Source organism: Scardinius erythrophthalmus, assembly GCF_964197995.2.
Source record: "Scardinius erythrophthalmus genome assembly, chromosome: 11".
NCBI classification, from domain to species: domain Eukaryota; kingdom Metazoa; phylum Chordata; class Actinopteri; order Cypriniformes; family Leuciscidae; genus Scardinius; species Scardinius erythrophthalmus.
This window is the reverse complement of record NC_138231.1, coordinates 40776281-40791729: the sequence shown is the minus strand read 5'-3', so window position 1 is coordinate 40791729 and position 15449 is coordinate 40776281. Positions and strand designations below refer to the sequence as shown.

Genomic DNA, 15449 nt, shown 5'->3' with positions numbered 1-15449 from the left:
TGAAACATTTTTAACATTGCTTTCATAATGCGTACAACAGAGGATTCAATAATGCATGCAATAGAGGATTAATTCTTAATTCTGTCTCTGATGTTTTTCTGAGACAGCAATAGATTTTTAGTAGTAGAAGTAGTAGTAATGCATTTGCTTAATTTTTGCTAATTTATTTATTAATAATTTGTGCCCTGGAGAGTAGACGTAACATTACTAGCACTCAGCTCACTGAACTGGTGCCAAGTGCCATGGTGACACCCAGCTTCCATACACATACCAACACACACACACACACACACACACACACACACACACACACACACACACACACACACACACACACACACACACACACACACACACACACACACACACACACACACACACACACACACACACACACACACACACACACACACACACACACACATTCAATCCACATGACCCTCACAAGGCCCACAGCTAATTTAAGACCCAAGGGAAGGAATCATTTTCAAAGCCTGGGTGGGCAAACAAATACACTCCTTTACAGCTTTATATAACATGTCTTAATATCTATATAATTAATTTTTTATATATTATTACAGGAGGCCTGGGGTCTTTCATTCGGGCTCATATCTAATGGGGTCAACACCTTTGCTTGAAAATAGCCGTATAATATTTTAAACATGAAATATGGAAACACATAAATATTATTCGCAAAACCCTCTTTATTTGCAAAGTTGAGTATTTGTAAATTTCTCGTTCACAACTAGCACCACTTCAGAGTGAGAAATGTGACACTATGAGCCATAACGAACTAAACACAGGCCTTAGGAAATTACATAATTTCTAAACTCCTTTCAGACCAGTGGACTGACACTGACCTAGATCTGTCTCTCTATCCACAGCTTCTCAGGGCTTATCACTGCAGAAACATGCATTAGTGCACACACACACACACACACACACACACACACACACACACACACACACACACACACACACAATGCCCAAGTCACTCAGATGTGATGCACAACCAGAGGACCCATCCTGTTAGTGTGTTATCAAGCAAGTGGGCTGCACCGTCCACAATGACAATGAAGATGCGGTGCTACATCAGTAATCATTTTTTCCTTGGATTAGTGCTTTCTGAGGTCACATCCTGAGTGTGTCTACGCCTGCCAGCATCTGTGTGGTGCTTACTGGGTCAAAGGTCAATTTTTTTTTCTCTCTCTGCTGTTGTGGTCTCATTTATCAATGCCCCTTGAATCACATAATTCCTGATATCAGAGCAGACAGCTTAGTGCTGAGACAGTAAGCAGAAAGGGTCAAAAGGTCAACACAAAACAAGGGAGGAACATCCTGTAATCTAATGAACCTCAATAAAGCATCTAAAATATAGGGCTTTTTGAACAGAATAGGAAGAGATGATGCATTCGCTTTTAAGTATATATGAAGACCTTAGATGCAAAGACCTCAGTGTGACAAAGTCTGTCTGGCATTTTTCCTTTAAATTAACCCTTAGGGTCAGTAGTTTCACTTTAATGGCAATGAAATGTTTATGAGTCAGTCAATGAAATGCCTTATTTTAAAAAATGTCATTTAAAAGAAAAATGTTAGACTTTTAGGCTACATTTACACGTGGCCGTTTATTTTTATAAACGGACATTTTACCCTCTCCGTTTTCAGAAAAGTGTTCGTTTACACAAACCCGTGTATATGCCGTCAAGAGCATGCCAAACCTGTAGGCGGCAGTGTAACGAGAAGCTCAAGCCCATATTAGCCAATCAGAATCCCGAAAATATAGGTCGCACCTTTGACACAGTGCAAGTTCTGTCGCATGACGTCGACTGCCTAAAACTCAGTTTTTCTCAGTTTACATGCAAACGTGCAAACAGAGTTTTCCAAAATCTCCACTCTGGCCAGAGTTTTTAGAAAGAATCGTTTTCAGAGGCGAATTCTCCGTTTGCGTGTAAACGAGGGGCACAACCAAAAGGAAATGTCTCCGTTTTTCAAAATAACCATGTACGTGTAAACGGGGCCTTAGACTTTAGACGTTTCGTTTTTGCATCTGAAGTCTTCATATATAGTTCAGACATGAAACTCTAGAGGGCGCAGGTCCTTTACATGCAGTCTGCTAGTAATCACATCATTACCAAATGCACAAGCTGATTGGCCTCTGCTGATCCTGCAGCCAATGAGATAGCTTGCTCTACATTTAAATATTCTGATCATTGTTTGTTGTAAGCTAGTCCTGCAGCGCTCCCTCTGATACCCTCTGCCTCCCTCAGCTCCACCTGCCTAGATTTGCTACAGGATTTATGTATGTCTATTTATGTGGCAGCGGCATATCTTACATGCTCAAAGTGTCTGTGAATCTGTTAGCAGTCGCAAGTCTACAGCAGCAACAGAGCACATCTACTCCACCAAGACCAAATACATTAACATTGCTATATTTAATAACATGCTAAAATTATTCAAAGAGTTGTCATGACTGATATATATATGCGTATATATAACTAGTATAATTTCGATTACATCAAAGATTTACATTTTTTTTGTCCTTATAATATACGTTAAACCAAACTGATTCTCACAGACAATTTTAATGATATATTTTCATACTCAGAACCTTCAGTCAGAATATCCTCCTTGATCTAAAATCTTAATCTGTGTTCATGTGTATGTGTCTTTGCATATTTTGGCCATGGACACAGTGGAGTGACATTCTGGGTTAATTACTCACACATCTGTGTTAATTACCAAAGTTGCTGATCCTGAAAAAAGAACATCGACAAAGCAAACTGCAACAACTACATGCTAATATTCTGACACCAAAAGATTCCTCTCTGTTTCTCTGATGAAAATATTTTAGGAATGATAAAAACTTCTTTCTTTAGGATTACATAAAAAAAATAGTGATAGCAAATACAGATTCAGTGTACAGATACAAATGCAATGTATTAGACCAAATGAATGTACAACTTTTCAGCATCATCTAAGAATGTGGAGAGTCCCTGATCCTCTCTGACCCCTCCACTGAACTCTGTGACAACAAAAATAGTATAAGAAATGACCCGCTCCCCTAGCTCCCGTAACCCGGGCAGAGCTATTTTAAGTTGTGGCGTACATTAAATCCCATAAAAACACACATTGTAACTGCTACACTTCACCTCATCATATCTTGCCTATCGGCAATCTCAAAATATTTTGCTTAAGTTCTCATGCAGTCTTTACTTAAAAGCTTCAGGCTTTTACTGTTCTAATGTTAGTATGGCATGAAATAAAATGAAAAACAATAGAGGAACAGATGGGAACATTATTAATGGCAGAGCCAAACCTCAAAATCACACTTATTTATTACTTGCAAACTGCCTTTAAATAAAATAAGAAATGAATAAATAAAATAATAAATGGTCCTTTAAGGATTCCAACACTTTCATGATTTTTCCATGACTTTTCCAGTCATTTGTGATGAATGGATAAGGATTAAAAAACAACATTTTATAGAGATCCCACTTGCAATGAGTTAATATCCGGGCAAAAATAAATTCTTTGGAATTGAGCATAAATAGAAACAATTATAATGACTATCAAAATGTCAAGGCCTGGAAATCACACTTTTAAAATTCCCTAATAATTCCAGGTTATCCATGACGTGGGAACTCTGGTCATCATATTAATTTTTTTTTAAAAAAAGTATTTAATATTAAAATAGCAATAGAACTGAAGATTATTTTTTTCTTTTAAATATTGTATATGAAAGATTAAATTATGATTGATATCAGAGCAACTTTTTCAAGAAATGACTCTCTTTCCAACAATTTCCACCCATATCATTTATCCAGCAGGTTATAAATGCACAGGGCTCGTTCTGCATAGATGTACAATTATACACCAACATATTATTTGCAAGGGTGTTTTCTTGAGAAAAGACACATAGAATATGTAGAGAGCATATGGCATTGTTGAACATATATTTAATGTCATCTTAACTATAAACTCAATAATTACTATAATACCTACCTGAACCATCTGGAGCAAACATATGCATTTCTCCCTGACGTCTTCATAAGGACACCTTTTGGAGAGCATCAGGACATGGGCAAGAAGAGAGTTGAGATCACTGGACGGGGCATCTGTGGCAGGGGGAGAGGAGGACTGTGGGCCTGGTATCGGCCCGATGTTCTCTATTCTCCTCATCACCTCCTGGTGAATGAGCTCCATCGCTGTGTGTCTGAAGCTCGAGTCTCTACTTCCCAGAGCATCCCACCTTCCAGCAGAGTCTCTCACATCCATCATTGTAACAGTCAACTATTCTTCAGTTATATACACCTGACAGACTGATCCATGCATGGGACAAAAAAGGTGTGCAAATTATTTATATAGCCAAAACAATCCTAAACCAATCTTTCCAGCAAGCTGGCAAAGGAATTCTGCAAATCTCTCTAAAAATGTTCCATATTCTTCTAATATAAACAGACCTGCAAATGCATAGGCATGTCTGAGCAGGCATTATGTGTATATAATCAATATGCTGAATTAAACAAAAGTTAAGGTTACTGTTGTTTAAAAAAAAAGGACTGACACAATTTCTAAATGTCTAGGCAATTAAATAATTATGCATAGTTTTCTATTTATTTTTATTTTTTAAACCACTAAATATAATATAGTATTATACAGTAAACGTATTGTAAAAAAAACAACAACCGTTGAATGACGTTCAATCAAGTTCTGTTATTAGGCAACTTCAGAATATAAGGTTACACCATTAATAAAACCACAGGTATGGTTAGTAATTATGAAGCGCGTACTATTATATTTTTGCGAAACATGTCAGATGAAAATACTTACTAAATTGACATTCTTTCTAGTCGTCTCTGTTCTGCTGCCGTTGAATGAGACCTTCCTGCGCTCTAGCTCTTCAGTCGATTTCAGTCCTTTGCACAGCGGCTTGAGTTAACAATTGATTGACAGGTACAGCAGTCCAATAGTGTTCTAGAAAAAAACTGATGGGTGGAGACATACTCGCCACGCACCAATCCAATGATTAGAAAGGCGTTCCTGTCAGGCCGCGCCTCCCAGTACTAGTAACATGGGAATTGTAGTTCAGAAGGTCGTTAATCTCAACGTTTTCATAGTGGAGCGAATGCAACATAGAACTACAAATACCAATATCCACACAAAAACATTGGTAACTGCAGGGGCCCCGCCACCACTTGTTTATCTCAAAACCCTTATGATTAATGCAACGCTTTCACCAGATATTAATCTATCTTATTCAATGAAAATATGTTAACTAATCGCTAAAAACAGAATAGATGTGACTATGTCATAACGCTTTATACTGTATGAGCAATGCACCATTCTTTGTGTTAAAAGTTCCTCTGTATGAAGGCATCCTCAGTAAAGATAGACCTAGAAAACAAGTAGAATATTTTGAGTTTGTTGTCAGCCTGACTAATCCAGAAATATTTGTAAGATAAGTGTCAATTTGTGAATTTATTGTTTTGAAATGTAATAACCTAAACCCTAATGTTGTGTCAGGGTCTGTAGAATTACAGCATTGTCAAATCTATCTATCTATCTATCTATCTATCTATCTATCTATCTATCTATCTATCTATCTATCTATCTATCTATCTATCTATCTATCTATCTATCTATCTATCTATCTATCTATCTATCTATCTATCTTGTCTTAATGTATCTGTGTTATTTTCTTTTTTAACCAGTTTAATTTTTTTTTTTGAAATCAGACAAAAGTATACAAACAAAACAGGCATCAACTGAACAATATTAACAAAATCACTACAAAACCACAAAAGGCAGACACAATAATCTTTTTTGACAACAGTATTTGTCTCGAATTTAGAAGCTGTGGTCTTTTTTACAGTCTATGGGTCATTGTTTGCATGCGGAACCACTGAAGGCGGTAAAAGAAGAGGGAGATTTGAAACTGGGCGGCGCTGTCGCTAACTTACAGCTGTTGTTAACATGACACTCTCACAGCTAATTCACATGTACCTAGATGAATACATCATTCATTCTTTTGTGTAACGAAGAAACTGATACATAATGGATCACTTAGTAGATAAGGTATATATACTTTATGCTAAAATTGTCTTATTAAGGCTGTGTTCATTCTTATCGATGTTTACGTTGACGTTACATAGTCGTTAGCCTCATTAGCTTATTTGCGTATTGAGTCGCCTCCAGCCGCACTTTTGAGTTCGTTACGCGTTTATGCAGACACAACCTTTCAACTATTTATCCAGGATATATATCTCATTTGACTGTACTATACAACAGTATGGCTAACTTCATTTGTTTGTCAATGATTTTGGCTATTTTAAGCAGTGGTTTTTATTATATTTTTTTAACAGCCTTTTTTTTTAAAGATGTTGACTCAGTATTTATAGCTGCATTGTCATTTTTCGTTTGGTTTTTGCTAATCTGCTAATTGTTTTACGAATTTCAGAGTTTTAATCTAGACTCCCCGTCTAAACAGAGTTATGTTGGGAGTTTTTACCAGCCTCCAGAGACGCTGTCAAGGCGACTGTACATGAACACAATCACAGATCAACTGGACAGAAAGAGCTCAGGTGTACAGGACATCAGTCCACAGCTTTATCAAAGAGTGCCTGATGCTGGAAGTAGAGGTACATTGAGTCTAATAGATGCTGTATCCAAATATTTAAGTCCAAATGTAAAAGTTTCCAACTTTTCCTGCATTTGAGCAGCAGTGATATCAGCCCTGAAAACACTGCAGGAGAAGATGCGACGCTTGGAGTTGGAGAGAGTTCAGGCAGAGAGGAACATCCAACAATTCTCTCGTGCTACTCGACACCAGGAAGATGCTTCTGCGCAGAGAGAACCGGAGAATAGCACACGAGAGAATCACCCCACACAGAGGAATGGTAACCAAAAGTGTTGAATAGCAGTTATTGATCTATTCCCAAAGTTCTTGGAAAGTCAAATAGAAAGCATGCACTAAGTAGTCTCTGTTACGTTTCTTTTCAGGGCTGGTTTCTAAGCTTCAATCTGCAGAAAAGCGTTGCTCTCTGCTGGAAAAACAGCTTGATTATATGAGGAAAATGGTGGAGTGTGCAGAGAAAGACAGAATCACTCACACAGAGAGACAGGTGAGCAGGCAGACAAATCAAAAGTGCTTGTGCCATAGGCTACATTCCAAGAGCTTAAATATGCTGTTAATTCTCATCAGAAAAATACATTTTGCGTGGAAACTTTCAAAGCCCCTCTTTATCCCTCTCTCTTTTTTTCCCCCCTCAACTCTAATTGGTATTTAGGAATCTCTTTGTAAAGAGAGCAAACATACAGACCTACAGATGCAGGTGCAACTCAATAAATTGGAAAGACTGGAAAATGAGTATCTCAAACTCACCAGCACACAGTCTGTGGCTGAGGTACACATAAACCTAGGCTATATGTATTATATTCATAATATAATGATTAAATAATACATGATATAGAAGTTTGGAAACATTAAAAATTGTTATGTTTTTGAAAGAAGTATCTTATGCTCACCAGGGCTACATTTATTTAATTAAAAATACAGTAGAAACAGTAATATTGTGAAATATTATTACAAATTAAAATACGTTTTCTGTTTGAATATTTTTCTAGATGTCATTTATGTGTTGTAAAGCTGAATCATTACTCCAGTCTTCAGTGTCACATAATCCTTCAGAAATCAATTCTAATACGCTGATTTACTGCAACATTTATCAGTGTTGAATTAGTTTTTTTGCTGCTTAACACATTTGTGAAATCAATAATACCATTCGAACATTTGTGATCAAAAGTGACAGTGTAGACATTTATAATGTTACAAAAGATTTCTATTTCATAAATGCTATTCATTGAACTTTCTTTTTTATCAAAGAATCCTGAAAAAAGTACCACCACTTCCATCACCAACATTGATAAAAATAATAAGAAGAAATGTTACCTGAGCAGAAAATCAGCATATTAGAATGATTTCTGAAGGATCATGTGACACTGAAGACTGGAAATTCAGCTTTGCCATTACAGGAATAAATTACATTTTAAAATATATTCAGATAGAAAACTTTGTATTTGTATTGTATTGTAAAATTGTAATGTTTCTAAACTTTTGACAGGTACTGTATATAGGACACAGTTTTCTTTTTTTAAACTGTGATGTCTTTCGTCTGCAGAGAAAGATTGAGCTCTTAGAACAGAAACTTTTAGAGGAGGAACATGAACGCAAACTTGTGCAGGAGAAAGCAGAGGAGGTAAAACAAAAACAAAACACTTATGAATCATGTTAACTTTTCCCTTAGAAAAACATCTTTCATTAAAAAGGCATTTTTGTCGTCTCCTTGACTTTCACCAGTTGCAGCGAGAGCTTGAAAACAATCTCCTCTCCCTTTCTGCTGCGACTCAACCCAAAGGCAAGAAAAAGAAAGGCAAGGCCTCTTGCAAGGTAATAATGCTCTGCAGTAATGTACTGTGAGCACTAGGTGCCAGTATATTTACAGAACATGTAGTCTTTAGTGAGTGGTGTTAATGGTGCTGTTTTTCCTTTCATATGGCAGAAGGTGGAAACTGCCCACGCTCCGAAAGCTAAACACCTCCCATTTGTGGCTGGAACAGTGAGTATGACCTCATCCTGACACAATATATTTATTGGTATATACAGTGGTCCAAATGTCTGAAATTACTGACGAATATGTATATACATTATATAAAGAAATGCATGACTGTTCAAAGGTTTGGGGTCTGTAAGGTGTTTTTATTTTTTATTCTTTAAAATAAATAGCCATTTCCATCAAGGATGCTTTCAGTGAATCAAAAGTGACAGTAAAGACATCTATAATATATAATGTTACAAAAGATTTTTATACTTCTTCATTAAGGAATACTGAAAATAATTTATCACGATTTCCACAAAAATGTTAAAGGAACACTCCGACTTTTTGGGACTTTAGCTTATTCACAGTATCCCCCAGAGTTAGATAAGTCCATACATACCTTTTTCATTTCTGTGCGTTCTGTAAGTGTTATTTGACGCACCCACCGCTAGCCTAGCTTAGCACAAAGACTGGATGTAAATGGATAAGGTAGCATACTAATCCCAATAAGTGACAAAATAATGCAAACATTTTCCTATTTACATGTTGTGATCTGTATAGTCACAGCGTATACAAATAACAAGGCTATATGAGACAGACCATTTTTAATCGTATAAATACTGGGAACTATATTCTCACTAGGCGTAGGAGCACAGCTACTTGGGCGGAGTGGCTACTTGGGCGGAGTGATTAGTGCAGCACACGAGACGCCCTGTTGATGGTTCCGTAAACAAAACAAACGTGACTAACTAGCTAGTAGCGAACGTGACTCGTGATCATGGCTGACTTTGAGGAATTGTCAGAGGAATTTTACTGGGTATCAAACCAAGATCCAGAACCATATAGTTTTGAGCCAGAATACACAGACGAGGAGTTACAAACTTTGGAAGCTGTAAGACAAGATACAGCGAACACCCATGATTGTAAACTATAAATTTACTATCTAGTAATTGCTGACTCTATTACTCCAACTCTGAGCGAACTCTCTGCTCCTCACCACAGGGCGTCTCGTGTGCTGCGCTAATCACTCCGCCCAAGTAGCCACTCCGCCCAAGTAGCTGTGCTCCTACGCCTAGTGAGAATATAGTTCCCAGTATTTATACGATTAAAAATGGTCTCTGTCTCATATAGCCTTGTTATTTGTACACGCTGTGACTATACAGATCACAACATGTAAATAGGAAAATGTTTGCATTATTTTGTCACTTATTGGGATTAGTATGCTACCATTATCCATTTACATCCAGTCTTTGTGCTAAGCTAGGCTAGCGGTGGGTGCGTCAAATAACACTTACAGAACGCACAGAAATGAAAAAGGTATGTATGGACTTATCTAACTCTGGGGGATACTGTGAATAAGCTAAAGTCCCAAAAAGTCGGAGTGTTCCTTTAAGCAGCACTGTTTTCAACACTGATAATAATAAGAAATGTTACTTGAGCCGCAAATCAACATTATAATGATTTCTGAAGGATAATGTGACGCTGAAAATGCAGCTTTGCCATCACATCACGTCACAATTCAGTTATATTAAAATAGAAAAAAGTTATTTTTACACAAGAGCTTTTACTGGATTTGCCAAAAAGTTTAGCTTTGGTTAGCATAAGACTTCTTTCAAAAACATAATATATATATCTCAGCATGTTTAATGTTAATTTTTCTCTCTCTCAGTCAACCAGTCCCAGCCACTCAGTCAATGCCAATGTTCAGAGTGTGCTGCACATGATGAAGCACAGAAACCCGCGGCTGTGTGAGAGAGTGAGCGCTCTGCATAAGTCAGGTTCTGAGAACCAGCGGGTCCATCGCAGGCCTCCGTCCTCCCCCAGCAAGGCGGCCTCCACAATGGGCAGCCTATTTGAGCTTCTGCTCGCCCTTCAGGATGAACTGGGACAGATGAGCTTGTGAGTAACACCATCCTGACCATGAACAGATCAAGATTAGCTGTTGAAATGTGTTGGCGGGGGTAATTAGACAGGATTTAATTACTGTCTGTTTGTGTGTGTGTGAGACAGTGAACACCAGGAACTGGTCAAACAGATAGACGAGACCATTAAACGAGAGCTTCGTGACGATCTGGAACGAGAGCTGGACTGTCTGGTCAAGAGAATGGAGGAGAAAGCCGCTCAAATCACCAAACTGCGCAAACATCAGCAAACAGTGAGTCTGTACATTGTTTTTTTTTACTAATTATAGTTACAAATTACACATTTAACACATGTAATAGTATTTAAATAAAAACATTCCCAACACTGCACATTTTATGCTGGGAACACACCACAATTTTCTAAGTCGTCGGATCGCTGTTCTTCTCACGCTACATGACAGTCTGGCTTACATTTTAGTTGCTGTTTGAATAGGAAGAATCGCAGACAAAACTCTGTCTGGTCTATAAACTACGTTTCATAGCCAAACACACACACGATGTGATACAGGAAATAACGTAAAATCACACGCGAGACTGGATTTCTTCTTAATGCATGCAGGAAGCTTGTTATCCATGTTTCCTGTGCGCCGATTTGCAGCGATAAAGATTTCACGAGTTCACACTTACAAATAAGTCAGAGAATGTTGAAACCTGTCAAGGAATGTTCGGTGAGTTGACAGAGTGAATAAATATAAGCTTCCTCTCATGCTGATAGGGTAGACCTGGTAATTGTTTGATGTCATGTTGATTGGATTGATTATTTGAACGTGCTCCTCCCGAACTTTGTTTATAAAACATTATGAAAAAGTAGAATATGAAGGACAGAATGGTTGCGTATGGCTGATGTTGTTGCATGTCTGATGTCCTCCCCCTGAACTTGCCCTGTATCTTGCTATCTCATTAGCTGTAGGTTGTCACTGATGTAATTTCCAGTGAAAACACATTTTACACAGCATGATTTCGGGTGTGTCTCAATCAGCTCCACCTAGCTCCCAAGCTCATGAATCAGTATATATCATGTTCACGAATTCGTGCACTGGTAAAGGTTCACTACTGTACACATTGGGACACTGATGACTCTATTTCTGGTAACGTGAAAACGGCCTCATTGTACATCATCACTTCTGGTATTTATGAACAGCAGATCAGCAGAGCTGATATCTTTCTAAAATTACGTGTAAAGTTATTTAAAGCTACACTGTGTAGGATTTTCTCCCATCTAGCGGTGAAATTGTATATGACTACCAACTGAATATTACTTTCTAGCCCCTCCCATTCCGAGGGCGTTTTAACTCCTACGGTGGACGTATTATTTCAAATCTGCTGGCAGTCGTGAGTAATCTCCCCTCGCATTCGTCACGGCGCCACTGAGTGTAAAAACACGAAAGGCAAAGCTTGAATTTCCAGGTATGTCCCTCTTTGGCTAATGTATTTTCAAGATGGAGGCACAACATGGCTGCCGCCATTCGAGCGACTCGCCCGTATGTATTCTAAATGGCAGATTCTACGCTTACGAGAATACTTGATTAGTTGGTAGAAGTAATTACACATTAATGAGCACATATCATTTTGAAAGAACAAAGTGTTTTTTGCTAAGAATCAACTTAAAAAATTACAGTGTAGCTTTAAGGGAACACCGTGAGCATCGATGCCTTCTGGTTTTCATGGTGCATTGTAGGACTTTTTAGGGTGCGAACGTTTCAGTGCACTGGAAGGATTCTGCGCTTGAGACTGCCCTTAAAGTGTCCGACTCTCTGATCAGTGCCCTGACTACTGAACTAAGGAGCTGATTGAGATGCACTCTCTGAGCCACAGACGGGTCCAGATATTTAGCATGCTAAATATTTCACGGGCATTGGCGACGCCGATGTACTCCAGGACCAGGATTGGGAACCACTGCTATAGCAAATAACCGATACATATGTCTAAATGTATGTTTTTGCTCCTGTAGGTTCAGAAACTCTCCCAGCCATCCTGCAGCCCCAAGCAGAAGAAGCCACAGCGGAGCGCCAGTGTAGAGGGCAAACCATTGCCACCATCTCCTGTCAAAGCCTCACCCAGCACGGGACAGAAGCAGAGCAGGAGCAGTCATGAGTCCCTGAAGCTCCTCAGAGAGACACAGAAACTGTGTTCTAGCCTCCGCAGACAGGACATCACATGGGAGACATAGTTATATTATCCTGAAACACACATCCAGGGCATAGAAGAGTGATCGCAGTTCAAGAGGACACTGGAATGATGCCCTCAGAAGATCACAAAACACTGATTCATCGACATCCAGGAAGCCTGTATAGCTTTCAATGACTTTAATGAGCTTAATCGATTTTTATTTCTGTTTTGTTTGAACAAGTTGTAAATAAAATATCTACGTATGTTTTAAAGCGCAGACCAACTTGGCTTTTTAATCTGCAGTTTAATAGCAAGCTGATCTCAATTCATTTCCTATGAATATAATTAAAGTATGCTGTTTCACCCAGAAATAAGACAAAATAATAATAGATTTAAATTAACACTTATTTTTCACAATCAGTTGAAATGTTGAGGAGGCTTTTTATTTATTTCACCCGAAGTAAGAGAAAATAACACCAGGAAAGGTAGGTCACAAGGGAAAAACGAGCATCCTTGCAGCATCAGCTCTTTCTTATGAGATTTACAGTCAGCTGACACATTGTTTCCTCCACTGTTTCCACAACAAAATGATCCCATTCTCCGACGTATCTTATTACAACCACGCTGTTCACCTTGAGAGACCACAGATGTGAAAATAACAGAGCAGATGACAAAAATATGTAAAAAGGGAAACAAAAGCATAACCAGGCAGAAAAGATGGATTCTGTTTTGTTCAGACGGTTTCATTGGATTACGCTCTGGCACAGTACAGATTAAATCAGTATTGCGTAAACTCATTTGAATACAGGAAACACTGGCGAACACACACAGACTGCAATATTATTGATTCTTGGTGATCACAATCCTTGATTCTGGCGAGATACTATTTTTTGTGACATTTTGACTGGTACTGTGCATCGTGCACCCTTATGATAATCTTTTCAATAGTGTGTGTGTGTGTGTGTGTGTGAATGAGGAAAACATTAAATCACAATATGTGCACATCCTGTCCAGAGAAGATATGTGAGGATTTAATGCAGACTAAGCAGGAATGGAGCTAACCCTCAGGGTGAGCGCATATCCTGTTAGTTAGACATTACAGAGGGTGTTTTAAGGACTGTTTTCTAGGACAAAGTTACATTGAAATAGATTAAACACAGACACCGTGACTAGATTTTTGTTGTAAACTTAATTATCTTAAGGCTCTTTATTCTAGATAATATCAGAGCGTGATCCCTGTTCTCTAGTGCTGGTGTGATTGTTATTCCCTGAATTTAGATGATCCTCCATGGGCAGCGGGTCTGAAATATTCAGATTGATTCGGATGCTTGACACACTGCATTTGCTTTGTCCGTTTCTATCTTTGTCAATAATGTTCTGTCATTGCTCTTTAAGCTGTACACCCATTTGTTTATTATGCTCTGCAAGTGACCTTGGGTTTTATAAAGGTGATCTGTTATTATACAGTACCAGTCAAAAGTTTGGAAACGCTACTATTTTTAATGTTTTTGAAAGAAGTCTCTTATGCTCATCAAGCCTGCAGTTAAAAAAAAAAAAAAAGTAATATTATGAAATATTACAATTTAAAATAATGGTTTCTTTTTTAATACTTGATTTAAAATGTAATTTATTTTTGTGATGCAAAGCTGAATTTTCATCAGCAAGTACTCCAGTCTTTGGTGTCTTATGATCCTTCAGAAATCATTCTAATATGCTGATTTATGATCAATGTTGGAAACAGTGCTGCTTAATATTTTTTTTATAACCTGAGATACTTTTTTCAGGATTATTTGATGGATAAAAAGTTAAAAAGAACTGTATTTATTTAGAATAGAAATCTTTTGTAACAATATACACTACCGTTCAAAAGTTTGGGAACAATAACTATTTTTTTTTTAAGAAATTAGTACTTTAATTCAACAAGGATGCGTTAAATTGATAAAAGGTGATGGTAACGATTTATATTGTTAGAAATGTTTTTATTTTGAATAAATGCTATTTTTATGAATAAATGCTGTTAACGTTTTACTCAATGAATCCTGAAAAAAGTATTCCAAAAAACTATATTAAACAGCACAACTGTTTCCATCATTGATAATAACTGAGTATCAAATCATCATATTAGAATGATATATATATATATATATATATATATATATATATATATATATATATATATATATATATATATATATATATATATATATATATATATATATAAGAGAACCATTATTTTAAATTGTAATAATATTTCATAATATTACTTTTTTTTTTTTTTTTTTTTTTACTGCAGGCTTGATGAGCATAAGAGACTTCTTTCAAAAACATTAAAAATAGTAATGTTTCCAAACTTTTGACTGCTACTGTACATAAACCTTTAATCACATTTTTGCTTGCTCATATTTAACAGTGAAGAAGTGCATGAGATCTTGTTCAGTTTTATGGTTTGTGTCTAAGATATTGATTTTTCTCTAGCAGCTTTTAAAGTGAAATCCTAAAAACATCTTTACACCGAAAAGACAATCCTTATATTTAGCGAACTGATTTATAAAGTCCATTTCCAAAATGGAAAATAAATAAAGTTTGAAATAAGAAATAGTCATGTTGTTAGATGCAGTTACAGATGGGAGACAAAGTGACAATTATAAAAAAATAAACAGTCACAGTTGCAAGATTTAATGGTGCATTGGGAGCTACAATTTTTTTTTAAATTTGATTTATTTTACTCTTGAGATGAGAGCGGATCTCCAACATATGCCACTGTAAAAGTGTTACTCTCAAAGCTTTCTTAAAGAAAAAGGCAACATAAAACACCACCCACAAC

The 15449-nt window shown here is 37.1% G+C and overlaps 2 protein-coding genes across 6 annotated transcripts in view; one reads left to right on the top strand and one right to left on the bottom strand.

The window, feature by feature from the left end:
• sesn1 (sestrin 1) overlaps positions 1–4933 on the bottom strand; it is a 46272-nt gene extending 41339 nt beyond the window's left edge. The window contains exons 1-2 of the mRNA XM_081379305.1: positions 4831–4933; positions 4003–4319 (exon numbers count right to left, since the gene is read on the bottom strand). Coding sequence (XP_081235431.1) covers positions 4003–4278 — 276 coding nt within the window. The 5' untranslated portion in view covers positions 4279–4319; positions 4831–4933. The remainder of the gene's footprint in view (positions 1–4002; positions 4320–4830) is intronic.
• Positions 4934–5767: 834 nt separating this feature from the next.
• Positions 5768–12993, top strand: cep57l1 (centrosomal protein 57, like 1). 5 transcript variants are annotated; one of them, XM_081379655.1, is made up of 11 exons: positions 5768–6075; positions 6458–6638; positions 6720–6896; positions 7000–7121; positions 7287–7403; positions 8178–8255; positions 8357–8446; positions 8559–8615; positions 10264–10493; positions 10605–10749; positions 12468–12993. In XM_081379655.1, the coding sequence occupies exons 1-11, from the start codon at positions 6055–6057 to the stop codon at positions 12684–12686; spliced, it is 1437 nt and encodes a 478-aa protein (XP_081235781.1). In that variant the 5' UTR covers positions 5768–6054; the 3' UTR covers positions 12687–12993. The 5 variants fall into 5 exon arrangements, with proteins under 5 accessions (XP_081235781.1, XP_081235782.1, XP_081235785.1 ...); XM_081379656.1 differs by having other exon boundaries at positions 5939–6075; positions 6488–6638; positions 12468–12903; XM_081379657.1 differs by lacking the exon at positions 5768–6075 and adding an exon at positions 6176–6287 and having other exon boundaries at positions 6488–6638; positions 12468–12903.
• Positions 12994–15449: the final 2456 nt, after the last annotated feature.